At 40.1% G+C, this 22,496-nt stretch overlaps 1 protein-coding gene across 5 annotated transcripts in view; it reads left to right on the forward strand.

Moving 5' to 3' along the window:
* Positions 1-5,555: 5,555 nt before the first annotated feature.
* Positions 5,556-22,496, forward strand: part of CD84 (CD84 molecule) — a 43,326-nt gene continuing 26,385 nt past the window's right edge. For 4 of the 5 annotated variants that reach the window (XM_011957629.1, XM_011957630.1, XM_011957631.1 and 1 more), the window contains exons 1-2: positions 5,556-5,680; positions 19,603-19,944. In XM_011957629.1, the coding sequence (XP_011813019.1) occupies positions 5,635-5,680; positions 19,603-19,944 (388 nt within the window). In that variant the 5' untranslated portion in view covers positions 5,556-5,634. The remainder of the gene's footprint in view (positions 5,681-19,602; positions 19,945-22,496) is intronic. The other variant, XM_011957633.1, reaches the window with a different exon arrangement.

Below are 22,496 nucleotides of genomic sequence, written 5' to 3' on the forward strand. Positions count from 1 at the left end.
CATGTATAGGAAGAATCAATATCATGAAAACGGCCTTACTGCCTGAAGTAATTTATAGATTCAATGCTCTCCCTATCAAACTACCACTGACTTTCTTCACACACAGAATTAGAAAAAACTACTTTAAGCTTCATATGGAACCAAAAAAAAAAAGCCCACATAGCCAAGAAAATCTTGGGCAAGAAGAACAAAGTTGGAGGTATCATGCTGCCTGACTTCAAAGTATACTACAAGGTTACAGTAACCAAAACAGCATGGCACTGGTATCAAAACAGATATACAGACCAGTGGAACAGAACAGAAGCCTCAGAAATAACACCACATGTCTACAACCATCTGATCTTTGATGAACCTGACAAAAACAAGCAATGGGGAAAGGATTCCCCGTTTAGTAAATGGTGTTGGGAAAGCTGGCTAGCCATATGCAGAAAACTGAAACTGGACCCCTTCCTTACACATTATACAAAAATCAACTCAAGATGGATCAAAGACTTAAATGTAAGACCTAGGACCATAAAAATCCTAGAAGAAAACCTAGACAATACCATTCAGGACATAGGCATAGGGAAAGACTTCATGTCTAAAACACCAAAAGCAATGGCAACAAAAGCTAAAATTGACAAATGGGATCTAATTAAACTAAAGAGCTTCTGCATGGCAAAAGAAGCTATTATCAGAGTGAACAGGTAACCTACAGAATGGGAGAAAATTTTTGCAATCTATCCATCTGACAAAGAGCTAATATCCAGAATCTACAAAGAACTTGAATAAATTTACAAGAAAAAAGTCAACAACCCCATCAAAAAATGGGCAAAGGATATGAACAGACACTTTTCAAAAGAAGACATCTATGCAGCCAACAGATGTATGAAAAAATGCTCATCATCACTGGTCATTAGAGAAATGCAAATGAAAACCACAAAGAGACCACCTCACACCAGTTAGAATGGCGATCGTTAAAAAGTCAGGAAACAACGGATGCTGGAGAGGTTATGGAAAAATAGGAACACTTTTACACTGTTGGTGGAAGTGTAAATTAGTTCAACCATTGTGAAAGACAGTGTGGCAATTCCTAAAGGATCTAGAACTAAAATACCATTTGGCACAGCAATCCCATTACTGGGCATATATCCAAAGGATTAGAAATCAATCTATGATAAAGACACATGCACATGTATGTTTGTTGTGGCACTATTCACAATAGCAAAGACTTGGAACCAACCCAAATGTCCATCAGTGACATACTGGATTAAAAAAATGTGGCACATATACACTATGGAATACTATGCAGACATAAAAAAGAATGAGTTCATGTCCTTTGTAGGGACATGGATGAAGCTGGAAACCATCATTCTTATCAAACTATCACAACATCAGAAAACTAAACACCTCATGTTCTCACTCATAAGTGGGGGTTGAACAATGAGAACACGTGGACACAGGGAGGACACAGGGAGGAGAACATCACACACTGGGGCCTGTGGGGGTTGAGGGGGGCTAGGGGAAGGATAGCATTAGGAGAAATACCTAATATAGGTGACGGGTGGATGGATGGAGCAAACCACCATGGCACATGTATACCTATGTAACAAAACTGCACGTTCTGCACATGTAACCCAGAACTTAAAGTAGAATAATAAAAAATTAAGTTACATAAACGTAAAATAAAATACACAGTATTAAAAAATCTTGTAATACCATTTCCACATAAGAAATTGGTCTCTCCAGTAAATTACATATCACCATAAACAAAAATATACAGGAACTGAGAGAAATGAGAATTGACTTCTCTCAGTTCTTGCTTTTTTTTAATTTTTGAAACAGAGTCTAGCTCTGTCGCCTAGCCTGGAATGCAATGGTGTGATCTTGACTCACTGTAACCTCCACCTCCTGGATTCAAGCAATTCTCCTGCCTCCCGAGTAGCTGGGACTACAGGCGCATTCCACCATGCCCAGCTAATTTTTTGTATTTCTAGTAGAGATGGGCTTTCACCATGTTAGCCAGGATGGTCTCGATCTCCTGATCTCGTGATCTGCCCGCCTTGGCCTCCCAAAGTACTAGGATTACAGGCATGAGCCACTATGCCTGGCCAGTTCTTGCATTAATTTTTTGTCATGTTTAGTGCAATATCATAAGCCTTGAATAAAAACCACAGGACCCATACAAAGTACCACTAGTGATGCTGGAATTGCTCCCAAGAAGCAGAGAAAAGTCATGACATGACAAGAAAAACTTAAATTGCTGGTATGTACCAAAAATTGGAGTCTGCAACTGCCGTTGCTGTTGCCTGCCATTTCTAGATAAAATAATCCTTTGTAAGGACTATTGTGGAAAAAGGGAATTTGTGAAGCCATCTCTGCAACTACACCAACAGGTTCAAAAACCATGTATTTTTTGTGAAATGTCCTTTTAATCTCATTTGAAAATGAGGCTATAAAAAAGGCATACCTATAGACTCAAGTTTGTTTCAAGAAAAAGCAAAGTTGTTATATGACAAAGCAAAAGGAAGGCAAAGGATCTAAAGCTGGAGAATTTAATGCCAGCAAAGGTTGGTTTGATGATTTAGAAAGAGGCTTGGCTTAAAAATGTCAAGATAACAAGAGAAGCAGCTTCTTGCTGATCAAGAGGCAGCAGATGAGTTCCCAAACACCATTAAGAAAATCCTTGTGGAGAAAAGATACCTGCCTGAGCAGGTTTTTAATGCAGATGAATGTGCTCTATTCTGTGGGGGTGGGTGGGTGGGTGGATGGGGAAACGCCACAAAGGACATGTATTAGTAAGGAAGAGAAGGTAGCACCAGGATTTAAGGCAGACAGGGCTAGATAACTCTACTGTTTTGTGCAAATGCAGTTGAGTTTATGATCACAAATGCCCTTATCTATAAATCCGCTAACTCTTGAGCCTTGAAGGGAAAAACACCAGCAGCCAGTGTTTTGATTGTACCACAAGGAGGCCTGGACAACAAGAACACTTTTCCTGGATTGGTTTCATCAATACCTTGTGATTGAAGTCAGGAAATACCTTGCCAGTAAGGGACCACCTTTTAAAGTTATTTTGATATTGGACAGTGCCCCTGGCCACCCAGAGCCCCATGAGTTCAACAGCAAAGGCACTGAAATCATATACTTGTCCCCAAACATGTTTCTAATTCAGCCTTTAGAACAGGGGATCATAAGGACCTTTAAGGCTCATTATACACGTACTCTATGGAAAGGATTGTCAATGCCTTGGAAGAGAACCCCAGGAGAGGGCCACCATGAAAGTCTAGAAAGATTACATCATTAAAGATGCCATCATTGTTGTAGAAAAAGTGGTGAAAGCCGTTAAGCCTGCGACAATAAACTCTGCTTGAGAAAACTGTGTCCAAATGTTGTGCGTGACTTCACAGGATTTATGACAGAGCTAATCAAGGAAATTATGAAAGATATTGTGGATATGGCAAAAAAAAAAAAAGGTGGGGTAAAGGGTTTCAAGAAATAGATCTTGTCAAAATTCAAGAGCGAATAGACACCACACTAGAGGAATTAACGGAAGATGACTTGATGGAAAAGAATGCTTCTAAGCCAGGATCAAACAATGAGGAAGAAGACATAGAAGCAGCAGTGCCAGAAAACAAGCTGACATTAGACAGTCTGGCAGAAGGCTTCTGACTATTCGGGACTGCTTTTTAACTTCTTTTATGACATAGGCCCTTCTATGGTATGATACAGGCACTAAAACTAAAACAAATGGTAGAAGTAAGAAGGGGCACCATATAGAAACATTTTTAGAGAAATGAACAAGCAAAAAAGTCAGACAAAAATTAAATGTATTTCTGAAAAGTTACACAGACTATGCCTGTCTCTTCCACCTTCTCGACCTCTAACTCTTCTTCCTGTGTCATCCCTGAGACAGCAAGACCAACTCCTCCTTATCCTTCTCCTCCTTAGCCTACTTAACATAAGATGATGAGGATAAAGACCTTTATGATCATCTAATTCCACTGAATGAACAGTAAACATATTTTGTCTTCATTATGATTTTCTTAATACCATTTTATTTTCTCTAGCTTACTTTTCTGCAAGAATATGGTAAATAATACATATGACACATAGAATATGCGTTAATCAACTGTGTTGTTGGCAAGGCTTCCAGTCAACAGTAGGCTATTAGTAGTTGAGTTTAGGGATGTCAAAAGTTATGCATGGACTTTCGACTGTTTGAAGGGACAGCACTCCAAACCCTTGCATTGTTTAAGGGTCAACTATATGCAGTATTATGTAAGTATATATGGGAGATGATCAGCAAGATTATTTAATGAGTGACTCTAGAGGCCCAGGTTACCTAGAAATGAGCTAGCTGGCATGAGGACTCATCTCAGTCAAAAAAAAAAAGCTGTACACATCCCCCAGGTCTCAGGGGTAGTGTCCCCAGCCTTCCCATTACTCCCCAAAACAGCTGGGTCAAACTGCTTAGCTTCTGGGCACAAATATTCATTTCTATCACCATTCTCAGACAACGTCTCCCATACACACATTACACAATCACTCGTATTCTTGTTAACCAGGATGAAGACCCTCTACAAGAAATAGTCCTGTTACATCTAGCTCAACTCCACCTAAGCATGCCTCTGCACCTGCTGTCTCTCATGCCCAGGAACCACAGTCTTTGCCAAGTGACACTTGCTGGCTTTTACCTCAGTTCACTAATTCACTGTGTGATATAGGGAAAGGTCACTTCCTCTCCTCCTGAGCCAGTTTCTCCATCTGCAAAATAGAGTCAATAGTCTAAAAATCTCTTTCAACATTAATTTTTATCAAACACTTTTTGTGTCCCTAATAAGGTGTGATCATAATCATAATGTTTCATGATGATATCATGGAATTATACATAATTATATATATAGTTATATTATATTATGTATTAATGTATTATATAATTACATATTATGGTACCATATATAAATATAATTATATATTATTAATATAATACTAAATATTGATTATATTAAATAATATGACATGTTGATTATATACATAATCATGTATTTGTGATCATTTTATAGAACTATAATTATATAATTTTAATTGCTACAATTTTTAATCTCCTATCACACGTCAAAACATTTTTCCTCTTCCATATCCCCCACCACCATTCGCCTAATAATAGTAATTCATTCTTCGAGCCTGTCTCAGGTTGGTTGTCAGTTTCTTCAGGAAGCCTACTCCAACTTTTCTTAGCCTGAGTTAGATGCCCCTATTCCTCTCATAGTTCCCTGTATTTTTCCTGTTGCAACACTTATTACATTATGTTGGAATTGCTTGTTTAGTTGTTGATTACTCCAAAAAAAGAGCATAAACTCCATGAAAGGAGGGTGATCGATTGCTTTGTTGCTCTGTATATTGCCAACACCCAGAAGAGTGCCTGGTACATAGTAGGCACACAATAAATATTTGTTGAATAAATAATTAATGCTAGGCACTTTAAATTGGAAAAAACTAGCACAGTAATACAAAGACCAATGTTAACTAAATCAGTTAACTTGCACTTCCTTTCTTAAACGTGGTTATAAAAAGGAGGAAGAAAACTCAAGTGAAACTGACTCTGCTAGAACAGTGCCGTGCTTTTCCGCAGAAGGTTAGACCCTGAGAGAGATGGCTCAGCACCACCTATGGATCTTGCTCCTTTGCCTGCAAACCTGTGAGTTCTGACCCTTGCTGATCTGCTCCTGGTTTTCCATAAAGTTTCAAAAATTACCCTTAAGGAAGATATTGAACTGTCTTTTTGATCTGTGTTTAACAGAACACTCTGGGTCTCAGTATCTACTATACTCAACAGGATGCAACTGGCTGGGGAGAGACTTAAAATTCAAACCTAAGTGTTTTTCAGCTTTCTGAGTTTTATCTAGTTTTGGAGATCTCAGTTTCCAAAGGTCTGAGGCAAAACCTTCTCAGAGGAATCAGCACTTGGTAAACCCACCCACAAAGCCTGGCAAAAGAAAGATCATCTAAAAGCTCGAATGACTTACAAGCAGTCTCTTCTTGGCATTCAACTGTGATGGTGTTTGAGGGAGAAAATGTCTTTCCTAATTATAGTTGATTGTTCTATCAGGTTAGAGTGATGGATGACTCATTATAATTGTTGAGCCTCATCTCTATAAACTCCCTTTATTTTCAAAGCACAGTTAGAGCTATTACTCTGCTTTTATCCTCAAGAAAGTCTAAAATAAAGGAGGAAGAGATTATTATCCCATTTTTTACAAATAGTCTCAAAAAAGAATTGGAGAACTTGAATTTAAAACCTTATTTTTCTCATTTATGGCATAACAGTAAACTAAAAGAACAACATGAAGATTGATTGCTATTGGTACAAAGGAAATTATAACTACACAGTTCTGGGAGTGCTGTGTCATTGTACATATTATCTCATTAAATATAAACAACTGCTCTAACAGAAATTTACTATGTTTGGAACTTCTAAATCTTACTTCTAGTATCTCTTGCCAGTCCTGAAAATACACTAGCAAAATTCTGGCGTGAGTTAGAACCCTGGGAACCTAGTACATTAGGATTTTCTGAAAAAGGTAAAATCAATGCACCGTGATCTCTCTGGTTCCCTTGGCCATTTCAAGCTATGGCTCCTTTAATTTGAACTTCATGGAGATTGTAACCACTAGTCAGACCAAATTTTTGGAGCCTCTGCTGGTCGCTCTAGAATGACAGACAGAAAATGCAAGTAGATGAGGAAAAGTTGGTACTAGGGATGTCCTTAATCTTCCAGAGAGAGATTAGACAAGGTAGCATTTGATACCACTTAATTTGCAAAACATTCTATGATGTTTATGCCTACATTTTTATGTTATCCATATGAAAACCATTGAGATGGGAAAGATAGATGTTATTAATCTCATTATGCAAGAAAGATAATAAACTAAGATTTAGGGGTTAAAAAATTCACCTGAAATTTCACTACCTAAATTGGTAGAGCTGGAAATATACATTGGTTTTTCTAATCCCAAGGTTAATCCCAATCCCATTGGATCTTCTTTCTGCTCCACCTGACCTCTTCACTCATTGCTTTCAAATTCTTGATGCTCTTCAAAAGCTTAACACCTGCTAAAATAAAAGGTAGCTCTAGGATACACTTCTTTCATCTACCGAAACTGAAATAAAGTTGTCAAAGCAGCTAGTAGTGAATTGCTTATGAGTTTTGTGACCTAGAGGAAGTATATTCCTCCTCTGACTCTTGTTTCAGCTTCAAGATGGGGAGGGTATTAATACAGTAGAATTGTTTTGAGAATCAAAATGATGATAATGCACTATAACACTTGGCATAGTACCTAAATATATTAAATGCTTAACAGATATTAGCTAATGCTGCTGTTTTCCACACTCGCTTTTCATGCATTATTAGGAAGAGCCATGGCTTTACCACACAGAGATCCTGGGCAGGACTCCTCTGCCAGGGAATTGTCCAAGGACCATAAACAGGAGAAAAGGTGGTGGGAGTTTGAGCTTAGGTGTTGGTTTATCAGGGTTCTGGAAAAGGAAACTAGGAGTGAGATACTCATTTCATTAAGGATCCATGAAAGGGGAATGGGAGCTTGTTTTATAAAAGTAAATCCAGGAGTACTTTTTACGTACTGTCTACCTTTACTGAATTATCTGTTTGCCTCTTAAGGATTATTCTGCAAACATTTCTGAGCATAAAAATATACCCTGAATTCCTCCTGCTGCTGTTCCTGGTAGAGGTAGTCCCTTACATTTAGTATTGGGCTTAGGAGTCTACACTTTATGCATTTCCCTGGAATTCAGAGAGTTGAAGAGGCTGAGAAGCAGTGGAGAAATGCAGGGAGAAACCCCCATTTCCCCTCAGAAATTACCAACATAAGGAAAGTCTGAGTGTGCAAACTTATGACTGTTCTATGTTGGAAAAGTTTTCTCTGAGTCAAAATTCACAGTCTTATGCTCTGATGTCAACTTTCTGATCATGACTTTGGAAACACCATGACTCTGTCTCTCCACATACCCTAGGAGACACTCCCACTCTAGGGGTAGGAGATAGAGGAGTCCACCAGTTTTAATCCTTGCCCATCCCCTCTATATATTCTGTCTCACACTCTTAAGTCTTCCTTTTCTCTGCCCCATTCCTATTTCTATTTCTTCAACTCCCTGTTTTGTCTCCCATCAGTAATAGTAATAAATAACCATTTATGGAGCAATCACTGCATATTTGGCATTACTCTAAGTAGTCTACAGTTATTATTTTGTTTAATCCTTAAACACACTATGAGATAGGTACTGTTTATGTGTGCATATACAGATGAAAGCATTGATACACAGAGAGTCAAAGGTCATTTAACCAAAGAGTGAAAGAAATAGAATTTAAACTTCAGAGTCATTAGACTTAACCTCTGAGTCATGCTGCCTCCACCCACTTTGATGCTGAAGTGGAGTAAATTACTCTCCCCACTATTAATGTTTGGGAATATGGCAGTAAAGAGTGATGATTTATTTAGTTCTGTCAAGACAGGATTATTTGGATAGAAGCTGTGCCTTTCTCTTAACTCACCCACAGAGGAGGAAGGAGCTGCTGGCAGGTCCTTGCCAATAACAGAAGTTTAGACAGGGCAGTGAGGCAGAATACCCAAGCAAATAACCATCTCCAGACATGTTTCAAATACCATTCACTTTAATATTATTCAAATGCGATTTGAATTAGTTTCTTTAAACAAATGAAAGTCCAATATCAACATGATGTTGATTTCCTGTTGGATGTTGAACATGGTCATGGGCATTTCAGCAGTTGAGACTTAAAATTCCAAGAAATGAGTGGACCCACTGTGGGTAACTGCACCCCAACCATCATCCTGGGTCTCAAAGGCAGGAAGCATATCTGTGGAAGTATGCTGACAAAACAACCTGCCACTGATCTGAAGTCCTTGCGTCATGGGATCTTCAAGAAAAGGGCAAGGCCTCTGTATTAGAATGAGATGTAAGCAGACAACTACATAGATATTCAGAAAAGGCTCAAAAGCAGAAATCCAGTTATAGAAATGGAAATATATTATATATGGGTAAGACTGGTTATCAAATACCCAGCTTCCAAACACAGGGTGGGAAGCTGTTCCCCCCGTAATAACTCAGGCCTTCAGTGGAAGGTAGTGGAGGCCTACCTTGTCAGCTCCAACTGCTGAAGCAGTCCTGGAGATCAATATGGAGTCCAACAAGGCAGCCAGAGCACCTTCACAACAGGAGCCCGATGGTCAGTGCCAAGCCATTCAGGCTACTGAAGTATTCCTAAATCAAACCTTTCTTGTCTTGGACCTTAGGAGAGGGATGGACCAGTAAGTTTGGAAATCACTGGGCTCATCTATGTGAAACTTGGAAGGAGGTATGAGCAATCAGTTGGGGGCTGATATAGGTGAAACTGACTAAGTACTCATGTTTCCTTTGTTATACTCAATGTTCAAGTACCCACTAATAGAGGGCAGCAATGTTAAAACAGTGGATGGGCCGTGATCTCATGTCTGTTTTGAGATTGTGTGTGTGTGTGTGTGTGTGTGTGTGTGTGTGTCTGTGTGTGTGTGTGTCTGTGTGTGCATGTCTGTGTATGTGTGTGTGTGTGTGTTTTGAAGGAACCAATTCAAGTAAACCTAAATCCCAATAAAGGTGATATAAAGTAAAACTCCCAGGGGAAAACAACGTACTATTGCATGGGGGTAGTAGGTTCCTTTTTCTTAAAACCTCATGATCAAGGACTTTCCGTTGCTTTGGAGAATGACACAAAATTTCTGGCTGCCCAGCCCTGTGCTTCCTCTTTCCCTCTATGTCCCTTCACTCAATGTGAACAGTTATAATGGATTGTCTTCTGGGTACCACATGCTAAAGCTACCTCTGGTCACTCACCCAGACCTACAATACTCAGCGATGTTCCACCCCCACTTTTTGACTCTAGGAAGCAGTGGGTAGAGAAGAGAGGGGAAGTTTAGCTAGTGCCACAAAAAAAAAAGGACAAGAAATGTTTATCTGGAGGATCCTAAGAAAGTAAGGGGGTGGAAGTGTCTGTTAAGCAACAGTACAGTCTTCCCCATTTCCACTCTTATTAATAGCTACTTGCTGACTTTAACATCTCCCCAATACTCTAACTCTAATTTTTCCCTTCATAGCTGTCTAAGGTGTTATTTTAGTCTCTTTGAAGATGTTTATTTGTTTTACATAGCAAACACCTGTAGTGCTAAGCATACGCCAGGCACTCTTCTAAGAGGTCTACAAATATCAACTCATTTAACCCTCATAATATTTTTATGAGGTCAAATATTGTGCTACTATTACCTTCACTAATGTGCTAATATTACCTTCATTTTAAAATTAGGGAAACTGAGGCACAGAGAGGTTACTGACTTTCCCTAGGGTTCATGGACAGTCCCTGACAGAGCCAGGATTCTAGCCCAGGCAGCCTAGGTCTCAGTGACTAACTCATTGTGCCACACAGGTGACTCCACAAGGCAAGGCTCCCCTTGGAACCACTAGACTCTTCTCCATTAGTACACACACTTGAGAGCACTCTCATGTCATTTAATCCTCATAATTCCTCAAAGTGGCAGGACAGCTCTGTTTTATTTCTTTTACTAACTAGAACCCTCAGACTTAGCAAGTAAGTGACATTCATGGTCATTTAGCTAGCTAGTCAACAACAGACCCTTGACTCAAATGTGTTTCCTAATCCCTGGTTCAGGACAATTTTACTAACTATGCTGTGGGTCCCCATTCTGTGGATCTAAAAAATTTTCTTCACAAACAATATAGAATATAGAAAGAAGTTGCAGTTAGCCATCTGCTTCTTGTTAATAATCAGTTTAAATACTTGACCTTTCGGCCAGGCGCGGTGGCTCAAGCCTGTAATCCCAGCACTTTGGGAGGCCGAGGCGGGCAGATCATGAGGTCAGGAGATCGAGACCATCCTGGCTAACATGGTGAAACCCCGTCTCTACTAAAAAAATACAAAAAAAAAAAAACTAGCATGGCGAGGTGGCGGGCGCCTGTAGTCCCAGCTACTGGGAGGCTGAGGTGGGAGAATGGCGTGAACCCGGGAGGCGGAGCTTGCAGTGAGCTGAGATCCGGCCACTGCACTCCAGCCCGGGACACAGAGCGAGACTCCGTCTCAAAAAAAAAAAAAAAAAAAAAAAACTTGACCTTTCACATCAAGACCCAGAGATCAGTAAAGAGTCCTCTCTTGCCCTCACTCTTTCTCTTGCTGAGATTTTCTGCCCTGTTTTTCTATTGTTGGAAAAGGATAATTGAGTCAGTTGCAAAAAAAAAAAATTTTTTTTTAAAGACAGAGTCTTGCCCTGTCACCCAGGCTGGAGGGCAGTAGCACAATCACGGTTCACGGCAGCCTTGACTTCCTAGACTCAAGTGATCCTCCTGTCTCAGCCTCCCAAGTAGCTGAGACTACAGGCATGCATTACCACACCTGACTAATTTTTTTTTATTTTCTTTTTCATAGAGACGGGATCTCATTGTGTTACCCAGGCTGGTGTTCATTTTTTCAACAAATATTTAATAATCATCCACTAGTTATTGGAGGAACAGTAGTGATTGAAACAAAGACTTGCATTCTTGATAATTGCATTATAGTAGCAGTGTATTGAGGGGATAGGTTGGGAGACAATAAATATGCACAGGCAATGCTTTAGTGGTGATAACTACAATGAAGAGGATAGCAAGGCAAGGCAAGAGAAAATGATGGGGTGGGGATTGCTATTTTAGGCACAGTGACCAGGAAAGCTCTTTCTAATGAGGTGATGTTGGGACAAAAACCTGAACAAAGTAAGGAGCTGCTGAAAAGAGTGTGGTAGGAAAAGAGGAGAACAACGGTGCAAAAGCTCTAAGGCAAAGTGCCCTTGGCCTATTTACAGAACAGAGGGAGCTGATGTGGTTGGAGTAGGAGAGAAGTAGGGGCAGATCAGGCAGAGCCTAGTAGTGATGATAAAGGTTATGAAAGGAGAATAGAGAGCTCCCCAAACTCCAAGGGTACACTGTGTTCATTTTTAATAGAATCTAAGGAGAACTATGGGGTTTCAGGTCTAAATGACCTCTCCATTGTCATCTGTATTTGACTTTGGATTCCATCCAACACTTCCGTAGGTTTTGCTTGCCCAGCCTTGAAGAATTTTCCTCTCACCAGTTAAAAGCCTCATACCCCATCAATCTTTATACTTCATATGGGTTTCTGATTCTTTCCTTTTTTTTTTTTTTTGTTGTTGTTTTTTCAAATATTCTTCTTTTTCTCATGATCCCTGTTGTCTTCTTCTAGTCAGTGGCTTTGAGCTACCTAACCATGAAATGTACATTTGTAAAATCCATCTATATACCTAGGATCATCCAGGGAAACAGGGTTATCATCTTAGACACAGAAAGGTGTATTGCACTGGGAAGGGTGCCCCAGCCCAATCCAGGAGGGGAAGTCAACTTCCAGTGAGCAACCAGTCCTCAGTGCTCTCTTTCAACACTGGTCATCCTGTCCTCTGGGTCCTGGGCTTCCTCTCTGCCATAGCTACCTAAGAGTCACAGTGAACAGGTTTCTCCATCTAAGCCTCCACCCCAGGGTTTCAGCCTTTTCTTGCTTTTGTTTCTCCTCTGGAGGTATGGCCTTTCTCCTACCTTTCCGATTTGTGTTCTGGCATAGGAAGGTCACAAAATTACACTGGAAAAGGTTGTAAATGTGGGTTACTGCTTCTTCGCTGGGCTCCCAAGGGTACTTAGTAAACACTTGATCCCCTTCATCAATCTCTTGTTGACTCCCTGTGGTGTTCCTTATAGTAACATTTCCTCCCAATTTTTACATTCACCAGAATAATAGCAACTACCATTTATATGTGCCAGGCATTCGCAATTGCATTTAATAATTATCCACGCTTTACAGATGAGGCACCTGAGGAAGAGTGAATTTCAATAATTTTCTCAAGATAACACAGCTAGGTTCAAATATTCCTAGATTCAAAATCTGCACCTTTAGTCTGTATACCTCCTAGCTGGTCCCACTCTTGCCTCCTCACTGTCAGCAGATAGTCTCCCCTCCTACATTACTGAAGAGATGAAGGCCACCAGTAATGATTGCCTTCCGTTTTATCCTATCTATTCCAAAATATCCACTCTGCATTAAGCACCTTCTATGTGTCCTCAAAACAATTCTATAAGGCAGGCATTATTATAGCCCATCTTGTAGTCAAGTAAGATGAGGGCCTCAGCAAATGCCAGGGATTGAACCTGAAAACAAACCCATGTGGCTCAAATCTGTGCTCACTGTACATCACCAAGCAGCCTCTTCCTATCACCGTCTTTAATAACATCTCAAAATACCTTTGCTCTTTCACTCATCCTTTCCTCTCCCCTTTCCACTTCAGGTGAGGGTGTGACCCTCCTTAAACCTATAACTTCCACTGCCTGCCCTTTCCTTTGCATCTTTTGTTCCATGACAAGCATTAGTGGTCTGTATATCTTGTGCTGTACTGTATACCAGAGGTTTAAGGCAAGGCCCCTGGACTCAAGTCATTCACAGTGTCCAGAACACACACAGATTGATGACCACCACACGATGTGGCAAGTGCTATGAGAGGGAAACCTGGAGTTGCAGAGAGGCCGGGGGCAGGAGCATCTAACCTAGAGCAGGCCCACTGGGGACATCTCTCTCTGCTCACCCTCCCTAGCACCTCCCCCGCAACCCCTAGTCTCTTCTATTTTAAAACGAAAATAAATTAGTTTTACCTGACCCTCTAGCTACTGTCCTATCTCATCACCCTTCTTTCACTGTCAAGTTTTTCCTCCACGCTTTACCACCTACTCTGTCAGTCCCCTAGACTCTGGCCTTCCATCGAGTTGTCTTACTTGCACTATATTCTCAAAGGCCATCAATAACCTCGTAACGGGCAAACCCAGGGCCATTTTCAGTCGTTATCCCATTGAACACTGAATCATTAGACATCAGTAGCAATCTCCTCCTTGAGACTCTTTCTCCTCTCTGTGATATCGTCCATTATTGGTGCCTCTCTTGCACTCTTACCGCTTGGTCTATTGTGTTTCTTTTGATGGTGCCTCTTCTACAAATGTGAGCACTCTTACAAGGCTCAGTCGTGGACTTCAAGCTTACTCTTCCTGAATGACCCTCCTCTCCTTCACCCACTCCATTTCTGTGGATGATTTCTAAACCCGTTGAATTTCAGTGTTACAGTAAGTACCAGATACACTAAAATAAGAATGCCTTAAACAAGAAAGAAGTTTATTTCTTGCCCATGTAAAAAAGTCCGGAGTTGGCTGTTCACAGTCGGTAGAATAGTTCACAAGGTCACTGGGGTTCTGACTTCTATCTTCCTGCTCCACCATCCTCAGAATTTGGCTTCCTCCTCATGACACAGAATGTTTGTCTAAGATCCAGCTGTCATGGCCGTCTGGCCTGCAAAAGCAAGGAAGAGATGAAAACAGCAAATTTCCCTCATGTATGTATTTATTTAGTGGTTTTTTTCTGAGACAGGGTCCCACTCTGTCACCCAGGCTGGAATGCAGTGGTGTGGTCTTGGCTCACTGACACCTTGACCCCCTCGGACTCAGGTGATCCTCTCACCTCACCCTCCTGGGCAGCTGGGACTACAGGTGTGCACCATCATGCCCAGGTAATTTTTGTACTTTTTTGTAGAGACATGGTTTTGCCATGTTACCCAGGCTGGTCTTGCACTCCTGGGCTCAAGTGATCCACCTGCCTCAGCCTCCCAAAGTGTTGGGATTGCAGATGTGAGCCACCACACCAGGTTTCCCACTCTTCTTAAAGACATAGAAGTCATATACAACACTTCCATTTTTATTCTGTTGGGCCGAACTTAATCATATGACCAATGTTAGCTAGAAGAAAGCAAGAAAATATAGTCTTTACTCTGGGTGGCTCTATGCCCGGCTAAAATTTAACGATTCTATTACTAAGAATGAAGGAGGGAACATATATTGGAAAACAGCTAGCAGATTCTGCCACAGTGCCCCAAATAATACTTCAAGTCCATTCTCTCTCCTTATCTTCCATCCTTCCAACAGCTTACTTACAGGGTCCACCGTCATCTGAAATTTAATGTTTCTAAGATTAAACTTCTCCTTTCCCCTTTGACTTATTTCCATCATAATCTTTATGAGTTTTTCAATGACATAAAATAGAAACTCAAAATATATTGATGAACAATTGAATTCTAGCAGATGCCTCTTTATTTCTTGCCTTTCTCTGTGTTATCGTCAAATCCAGCCCTTCCTTTCCATTCCCATTATCGTCCCCTGGTTCATGCCCAGAAGACTACAGTATTCCCTAAATGGCCTCTCTGATGCAGCCTCTCTTTCCTGTTTTCCTCCCCACACATCATTACTAGATTACAATGACTAAAACATTATTTTAATCTTCACCCTCAAAAACCTTAATAGTTCCCCTCTGCCTCTGGTGGAGACCTCAAACTGAAGGCTGTCTCAAATCTAAACCTAATTTGTATCTCCAGCTGTACCTCTGTCCACTCTGATATGCAAATTTATATTCATCCAACTAACATCACAGTTTCTGCTTCTAAACTTTTATTCAGGATCCAAGGACTTGAGACACTCTTCCTTTCCGTTTCCATCAAGTAGAATTCTATTCACCCTTCAAAATCCTCCTCAAATTCTAGTTTCTTTGAGATGTTTTTTCTAACCACTACAGCTCAGTGATCCCTCCCTTCTTAGAATTCCTATCGTAATCACTGTTTCTACCATTCACTTGAATTTATTATTTACTATCTCATATTGCAAAGCAGAATTTGTGTGTGTGTGTGTGTGTGTATCTTATTTCCTTAACCAGGTATCAAATTCCCCCAAAAAGGCAGAGAATCTGTCTTTGCCATAGACTAGCATAGTGCATTTCGTGGTAAGTCCTCAAGATGTTTTTGTGGCATAAGTTATCTCTGAAATTAGATTTTAATAAGGTCATTTCCAGTGATAACATAATGTTAGAGTCCCCTTAGCACCTAGAAAAACAAATATCGGGATTGATTGATATGGACATTCTTTCTTTTAAATCTTAAAGTCTTCTAAGAGCAGAATAAAGTCTATCCAGGGTACCTAAAACTGTCCCTCCAGGCTTTACTTGAATTAGCCCTTAAAAATGGCTATTGATATATGCTCCAGTATGGCCCTGGCATCACCAAGACCATCATAACGATGGCCTAGGGCAGGCCCAAAGGGCAGGTACCAATTGTTAAAGGGATGATAAAGAACATATGATGAATGTTAAGATATCATTATCAACTCCAGAAATAACTAACATTTATTTTGCCTTGATGATCAGCAAAGCATTTCTACTCGTATTACATCATTTGCTGTTCACCAAATAGGACAAATAGCATAGTTATTATTTTCATTCTATGGATGAAGAAACGGAGGCTCAGAAAGGTTTTGTGACCTGTAATCCTAGCATTTTGGGAGGCTGAGGCGGGCAGATCATTTGAGGTCAGGAGTTCAAGACAAGCCTGGCCAACATGGTGAAACCCCGTCTTTACTAAAATTACAAAAAGTAGCTGGCCATGATGGCATGCACCTGTAATCCCAGCTACTCAGGTGGCTGAGGCAGGAGAACTGCCTGAACCCAGGAAGTGGAGGTCGCAGTGAGCCAAGATCATTCCACTACACTCCAGCCTGGGTGACAATGAAAGAGTAAGACTTTGTCTCAAAAAAAATAAATAAATAAAAAAGAAAGGTTTTGTGACCTTGTTAAGGTTGTCCAGCTCATAAGTAGAAGTACTTACAGCTATGCCTTCTGCCTCCCTATCTTTCCACTGCATGCAATGGTTTTGCAGCTGCCTCTCTCAAGGCACAGTTGGAGTGTTTGAAGGCGGCAGAATCTTCATCTTAAACATGTGCAACCCCTTTGCCTTTTCCAGCAAGCAAAGTATTCATGCCAACAACACCAGTAGCACAAATAACAGCTTCCCCCAGCTTTGCCTACCCACCACCCCCACTGCCTGACTACTCTTTGATACCCCACCATCACTTCCTGAATGACTTGCTACACGAGATGAGACATACTTTTAAAACTGCACCACACACCAACCGCTGTGGCTGCTCAATGGCCCTAATATTAAGAAGGTCTCAGCCTTAACAATCTACCTACATACTTCCTGGGGTTTGGTGAGAGAACCCAGCAAAATTACGAGTCTGTGGAATCTGTTCTATTTCCTCACACCTAATCTCAATCCACAGAGTGGTGTGGCAATTAAGCACTAGGGTCTGACTTCAAAAAAAGACTTGAGACATGGGAGATCTGAGACCAGGACTGGCTAGATAATTTGCGAGGCCCAGTGCAAAATGAAAGTGAAGGGCCCCTTATTTAAATATTATGTAGAATTTAAAGGTGGCAACGCAGCATTAAATCCAGTTCAGGGTCCTTTTGAGCTCAGGGTTTTGTGCAACTGCATAGATCACATGCCCATTCCAGGACCATCCAGGGATTCAGGCTGGGACACTCCAAACACCTCACTCCTAGAACTTGTCAGTACAGAAAAACAGTTTATCTGGGGAGAACTAATGTTCTTGAATTTTGGCAAACTATGACTCTTACTGCCAAAGGCAGCATTAGCCTCTTTCTGACCTGCCACCCCAATGGCTTATTTCTATTGCTTTTACCATTTAGCACTCATCGTGTTGTGTTATCTTTCACTTGTGTCCATATCTGTCTTATTTTCTGGGCTGTGAGCTCCTCAGGGCTGCAACAATGTCCTGTTTGTCCCTATGTCCCTAACACAGCATCTGACACATAATTAGCACTTAATAAATGTTTGCAGATAAGGGTTCCCAATTTCCCCCTTCCTACTTCCACCCCACATACTCCCCACCCTGTTATATCTTCTGTACTTAGCCACCCCCCAACTAAATCCTCAGGCCTTGTCCTGGATACTGCTCCTACAGGAAAATCTCTGTTGGTCAGAAAGGAAAGAGGTTTACATCAGCTGTCCCTAAGACTCTTTCAGTGGTTGCTGAGCTGAAGAGCAAGGGTAGCCAAAGTGAGACAGCACCATCAAGTTAAGAAATCCCTTTGTTTTGTACCACTTTAAAGTGACGTGTATACTTTATGATCCTTATTCTTCCATATACCAAGCCTTGGATAAACTTTAGGGTCAGCCTGAACACACTTATGTGGAAAACTGATGTTGTGGTCATCAGAACTTACATGCAGCCAGTATACACCAGAACCGCCCAACTAGTTTTGTTTGTGGCTAACAGCCTTTCTGATTGGTCAGGGTCCATGTCATATTGGTTATTAAATACTTTGGATATCATCCATGCTTGCCCCAAACAGTATTTTTCACTAAAGAGCCCTCATTGAGAATTACAGAATAATGAAGAAGAGGAGGAGGAAGAGCAGAAAAATGATGTCTTAAAATTACATTGTCTCTCATTTTACAAACTATATATTAAAAACAGTTTATCTTCAAAAGTGATAGAAGAGAGAAAAAGGAGGAGAAAATAAGCTTTTCGTCTTCCTATGTTACATTTTAAAAGCATTCATCCTTCAGCTTTCACTAGGAAATGTTCCCTGAATTCCCAGAGCAGATCAAGTCCCCGTGCTGGTCTCTCTCAAATCACCATAATACTTACATACTTTGTGCCTATCCATTTGTTTGTATGATTATCTGATCAACATTGGTATCTTCCTCTGACTGTAAGTCCCAAAGAGCAAGAATTATGTCTGTTCTTCTCGCCATTGTATCCCCAGTTCCTTGTATCTTGTTTAAAAGGGTAGATGTCCAAAAAACACGTATATTATGAATTAAATTAATAAATATCCACCATAGTATCTGGAACAAAACTGATCCTGAATAAATGCATGCATTCATTCACAAATGTATGAATGAATAAACAAAACTTGCTTACTTCAGAAGTTGTTCCAAGAGAGTCTAGGAAACACATGAATAAATTCTATCAATTAATTCCACAAATATTTATTAAGCCCCTTCTATGTGTCCGGCACTCTTCTAGAGACTAGGAATATGGAAGTAAACAGAAAAACATCCCTCAAAATCACCAACTTGGGGAATATTTTCTCCAGAAACTCCAAAACACTCTCTTCTTGTATCTTCCAAGAAGAGAGACAAAACGGTTACTTGCTTTTTGCAGAGATCGCAGGAAAATAAAAAGCAATGACCCAAGACTCCGTCAGCCAAGATATTCCAGGTTCTTGTTCCAGCTCTTCCACCGCTTGGTAATATGATCTTGGGAAAGAAATGCACCTAATGTCTTAGACTACATGGAGGCTTATGGCCTTCACCTCTCAAATGCCTTCTAGCTTTCAGAGTCTGTAAGTCTAGGTGAAAATATTTTTAACAAAATGTATCTCTAATGAGAAACTTAGCTTTTGAATGAGAATGCTTTAGAAAATTTAATTGTCATGACATATTAAATATACCTAGAGTAGAATGCACACACACACAAAAAAAGACATCCTCAAGAAACTGGGTGAACTGCATTTGTGGCAGCTCCTCAGGGAGCTCCAAGGCCAGAAAGATTAGGAATTGAAAAAGGTGCAACAGTCAGATGGCTACAGTTTTCTTTTTATGTTCTCAGGGCCGGAAGCAGCTGGAAAAGACTCAGAAATCTTCACAGTGAATGGGATTCTGGGAGAGTCAGTCACTTTCCCTGTAAATATCCAAGAACCACAGCTAGTTAAAATCATTGCTTGGACTTCTAAAACATCTGTTGCTTATGTAACACCAGGAGACTCAGAAATGGCACCCATAGTTACTGTGACCCACAGAAATTATTATGAACGGATACATGCCTTAGGTCCGAAGTACAATCTGGTCATTAGTGATCTGAGGATGGAAGACGCAGGAGACTACAAAGCAGACATAAATATAGAGGCTGATCCCTACACCACCACCAAGCGCTACAACCTGCAAGTCTATCGTAAGTCATGGGAAGACGGAGGGCTTGTGTTTTATTTTTACTCTGCAAATTTGCTATCTGAAACACATCTACATTTCTGATAATTGGGTCCCCTAAATCTTTTTATATCTATAAATACTTATATATTAATACATCAATACTTACAAGAGGATGCAGTCTTATTTCAGACCTGGCTTTGCCAGCTTCTAGCTATGTAATCTTCCATCTGTAGTTGGTCCCGGGGCCTTGGTTTTCTTTTTTATATAATGCCAGTGATCATACTACTCACTTCCTAGAGTTATCATGAGAATCAAGTGAAATAGTGTATGCGAAGTGCTTAAAAAAAAACTTTTTATTTTGAGTTAATGATAGATGCAAAGAAGGTACAAATAAATGTACAGGGAGGTTCTGTGTACCCTTCACCCTGTGTTAACACCCTGCATAACTATACCACAATATCAAAAACAGGAAATTGACATTAGCACAATCTATAGAACTTATTTAGGTTTCACCACTTATGCATGCATTCATTTATGTGTGAGTATGTGTGTAGCTCAGTACAATTTAATCACATGGGTAGTTTTGTGTAACCACTACCATAATCAAGATTAACCATCACAAGATTCCTTCATGCTCTCCCTATACAACCACACCTCCACCTTTCTCTTCCCCAATCCCTGAAAAACACTAATTTGTTCATATCTACAACCATGTTATTTCACACACGTTATGTAGATGGAATCCTGAAGGATGTATCTTTTTGAGGTTGGGTATTTTTCACATAGTAATGTCACTGAGATTCATCCAAACTCTTGTGTGTATTAACAGTTTGTACCTTTTTATTGCCAGATAGTATTCCATGGTATGGGTGCACTAGGTTGTTTAACCATTCACCTCTTGAGGAACATTTTAGTTCTTTCCAGTTTGGGGATATTCCAAATAAAGCTTCTGTGAATATCTGTGTACACATTTCTTCATGAAATAAGTTTTTATTTATCTGGGATAAATGCTCAAAAATGTAATTGTATGATAAGTCCATTTACAGCTTTAAAATAAACTGACAAACTATTTTCAACTTTCCATTCTCACCAGGAATGTATGAATGATCCAGTTTCTCTACATCCTTACTAGCATTTGGTGTTATTATTTTTCATTTTGGCCATTCTGATGGGTGTGCAGTGATAACTCAATTTAGTTGTAATTTGAATTTCTAGTAGTTGATGCAAAGTGCTTTTGAATGGTAAAATATTATAACTATTTGTTATCATCATTATAATTGCCATAATTCTCTGGGAGATGTGCGTGCTTTGTTTGCAAGCTACCCCAAGTGTGGTCTGTAAACTGGCAGTATCAGCATCAACTGGGAGCTTTTTGGAAATGCAAATGTTCAGGCCCTGCCCCTGACCTTTGTGAATGAATGAAGTCCAGGAATCTGTATCTAATATTACCTCTGGATTATTCCAACCTGTGCCAAAGTTTGTGTAAGCACAGACCTAGTGCTGTCCCGTTCAATATGGTAGCCTCTAGACCCATGCAGTTCTTGGGCATCTGAAATGTGGCGAGTCCAAATTGAGATGTGCTGTAAGTGTGAAATTCTTACCAGATCTTGAAATCTTAGCACCAAAAAAATATATGAAATATCTCAATAATTTTCTTTTTTTCTTCAATTTTTATTTTAAGTTCAGGGTACATGTGCAGGATGTCAAGGTTTTTTACATAAGCAAATGTGTGCCATGGTGGTTTGCTGCACAGATCATTCCATCCTCTAGGTATTAAGAGCAACATCCATTAGCTAACCTTCCTGATCCTCTCTCTCCCCCAACCCCTCTCCAACAAGCCCCATTGTGTGATGTTTCCTTCCACGTGTCCATGTGTTCTCATCATTCATCTCCCACTTATAAGTGAGAACATGTGGTGTTTGGTTTTCTGTTCCTGCATTAGTTTGCTAAGGGTAATGGCTTCCAAATCCACCCATGTCCCTAAAAAGGACAAGATCTTGTTCCTTTTTATGTCTGCATAGTATTCCATGGTGTATACGTACCACATTTTCTTTATCCAATCTATCATTGATGGGCATTTGGGTTGATTCCATGTCTTAGCTATTGTGAATAGTGCTGCAATGGACATATGTGTGCAAGTATCTTTATAATAGAATGATTTATATTCTTTGGGGTATATACCCAATAATGGGTTTGCTGCAACAAATGGTGTTTCTGCCTCTAGGTTTCTGAGGAATGGCCACACTGTCTTCCACGATGGGTGAACTAATTTACACTCCCACCAACACTGTAAAAGCATTTCTTTTTCCCTGCAACCTTGCCAGTTTCTGTTGTTTCTTGACTTTATTAATAATTGCCATTCTGACTGGCAGGAGATGGTATCTCATTGTGGATTTGATTTGCATTTTTCTAATGATCAGTGATGTTGAGCTTTTTTTCACATGTTTGTTGGCTGCATGAATGTCTTCTTTTGAGAAGTGTCTGTTCATGGTTTTTGCCCAGTTTTTAATGGGGTCATGCGTTTTGTTTTTTTTTTTTCTTGTTTTTTCCTTAAACATTTAAGTTCCTTGTGGG

The sequence above is a fragment of the Colobus angolensis genome, unplaced genomic scaffold (assembly GCF_000951035.1).
Source record: "Colobus angolensis palliatus isolate OR3802 unplaced genomic scaffold, Cang.pa_1.0 Scaffold447, whole genome shotgun sequence".
NCBI lineage: Eukaryota > Metazoa > Chordata > Mammalia > Primates > Cercopithecidae > Colobus > Colobus angolensis.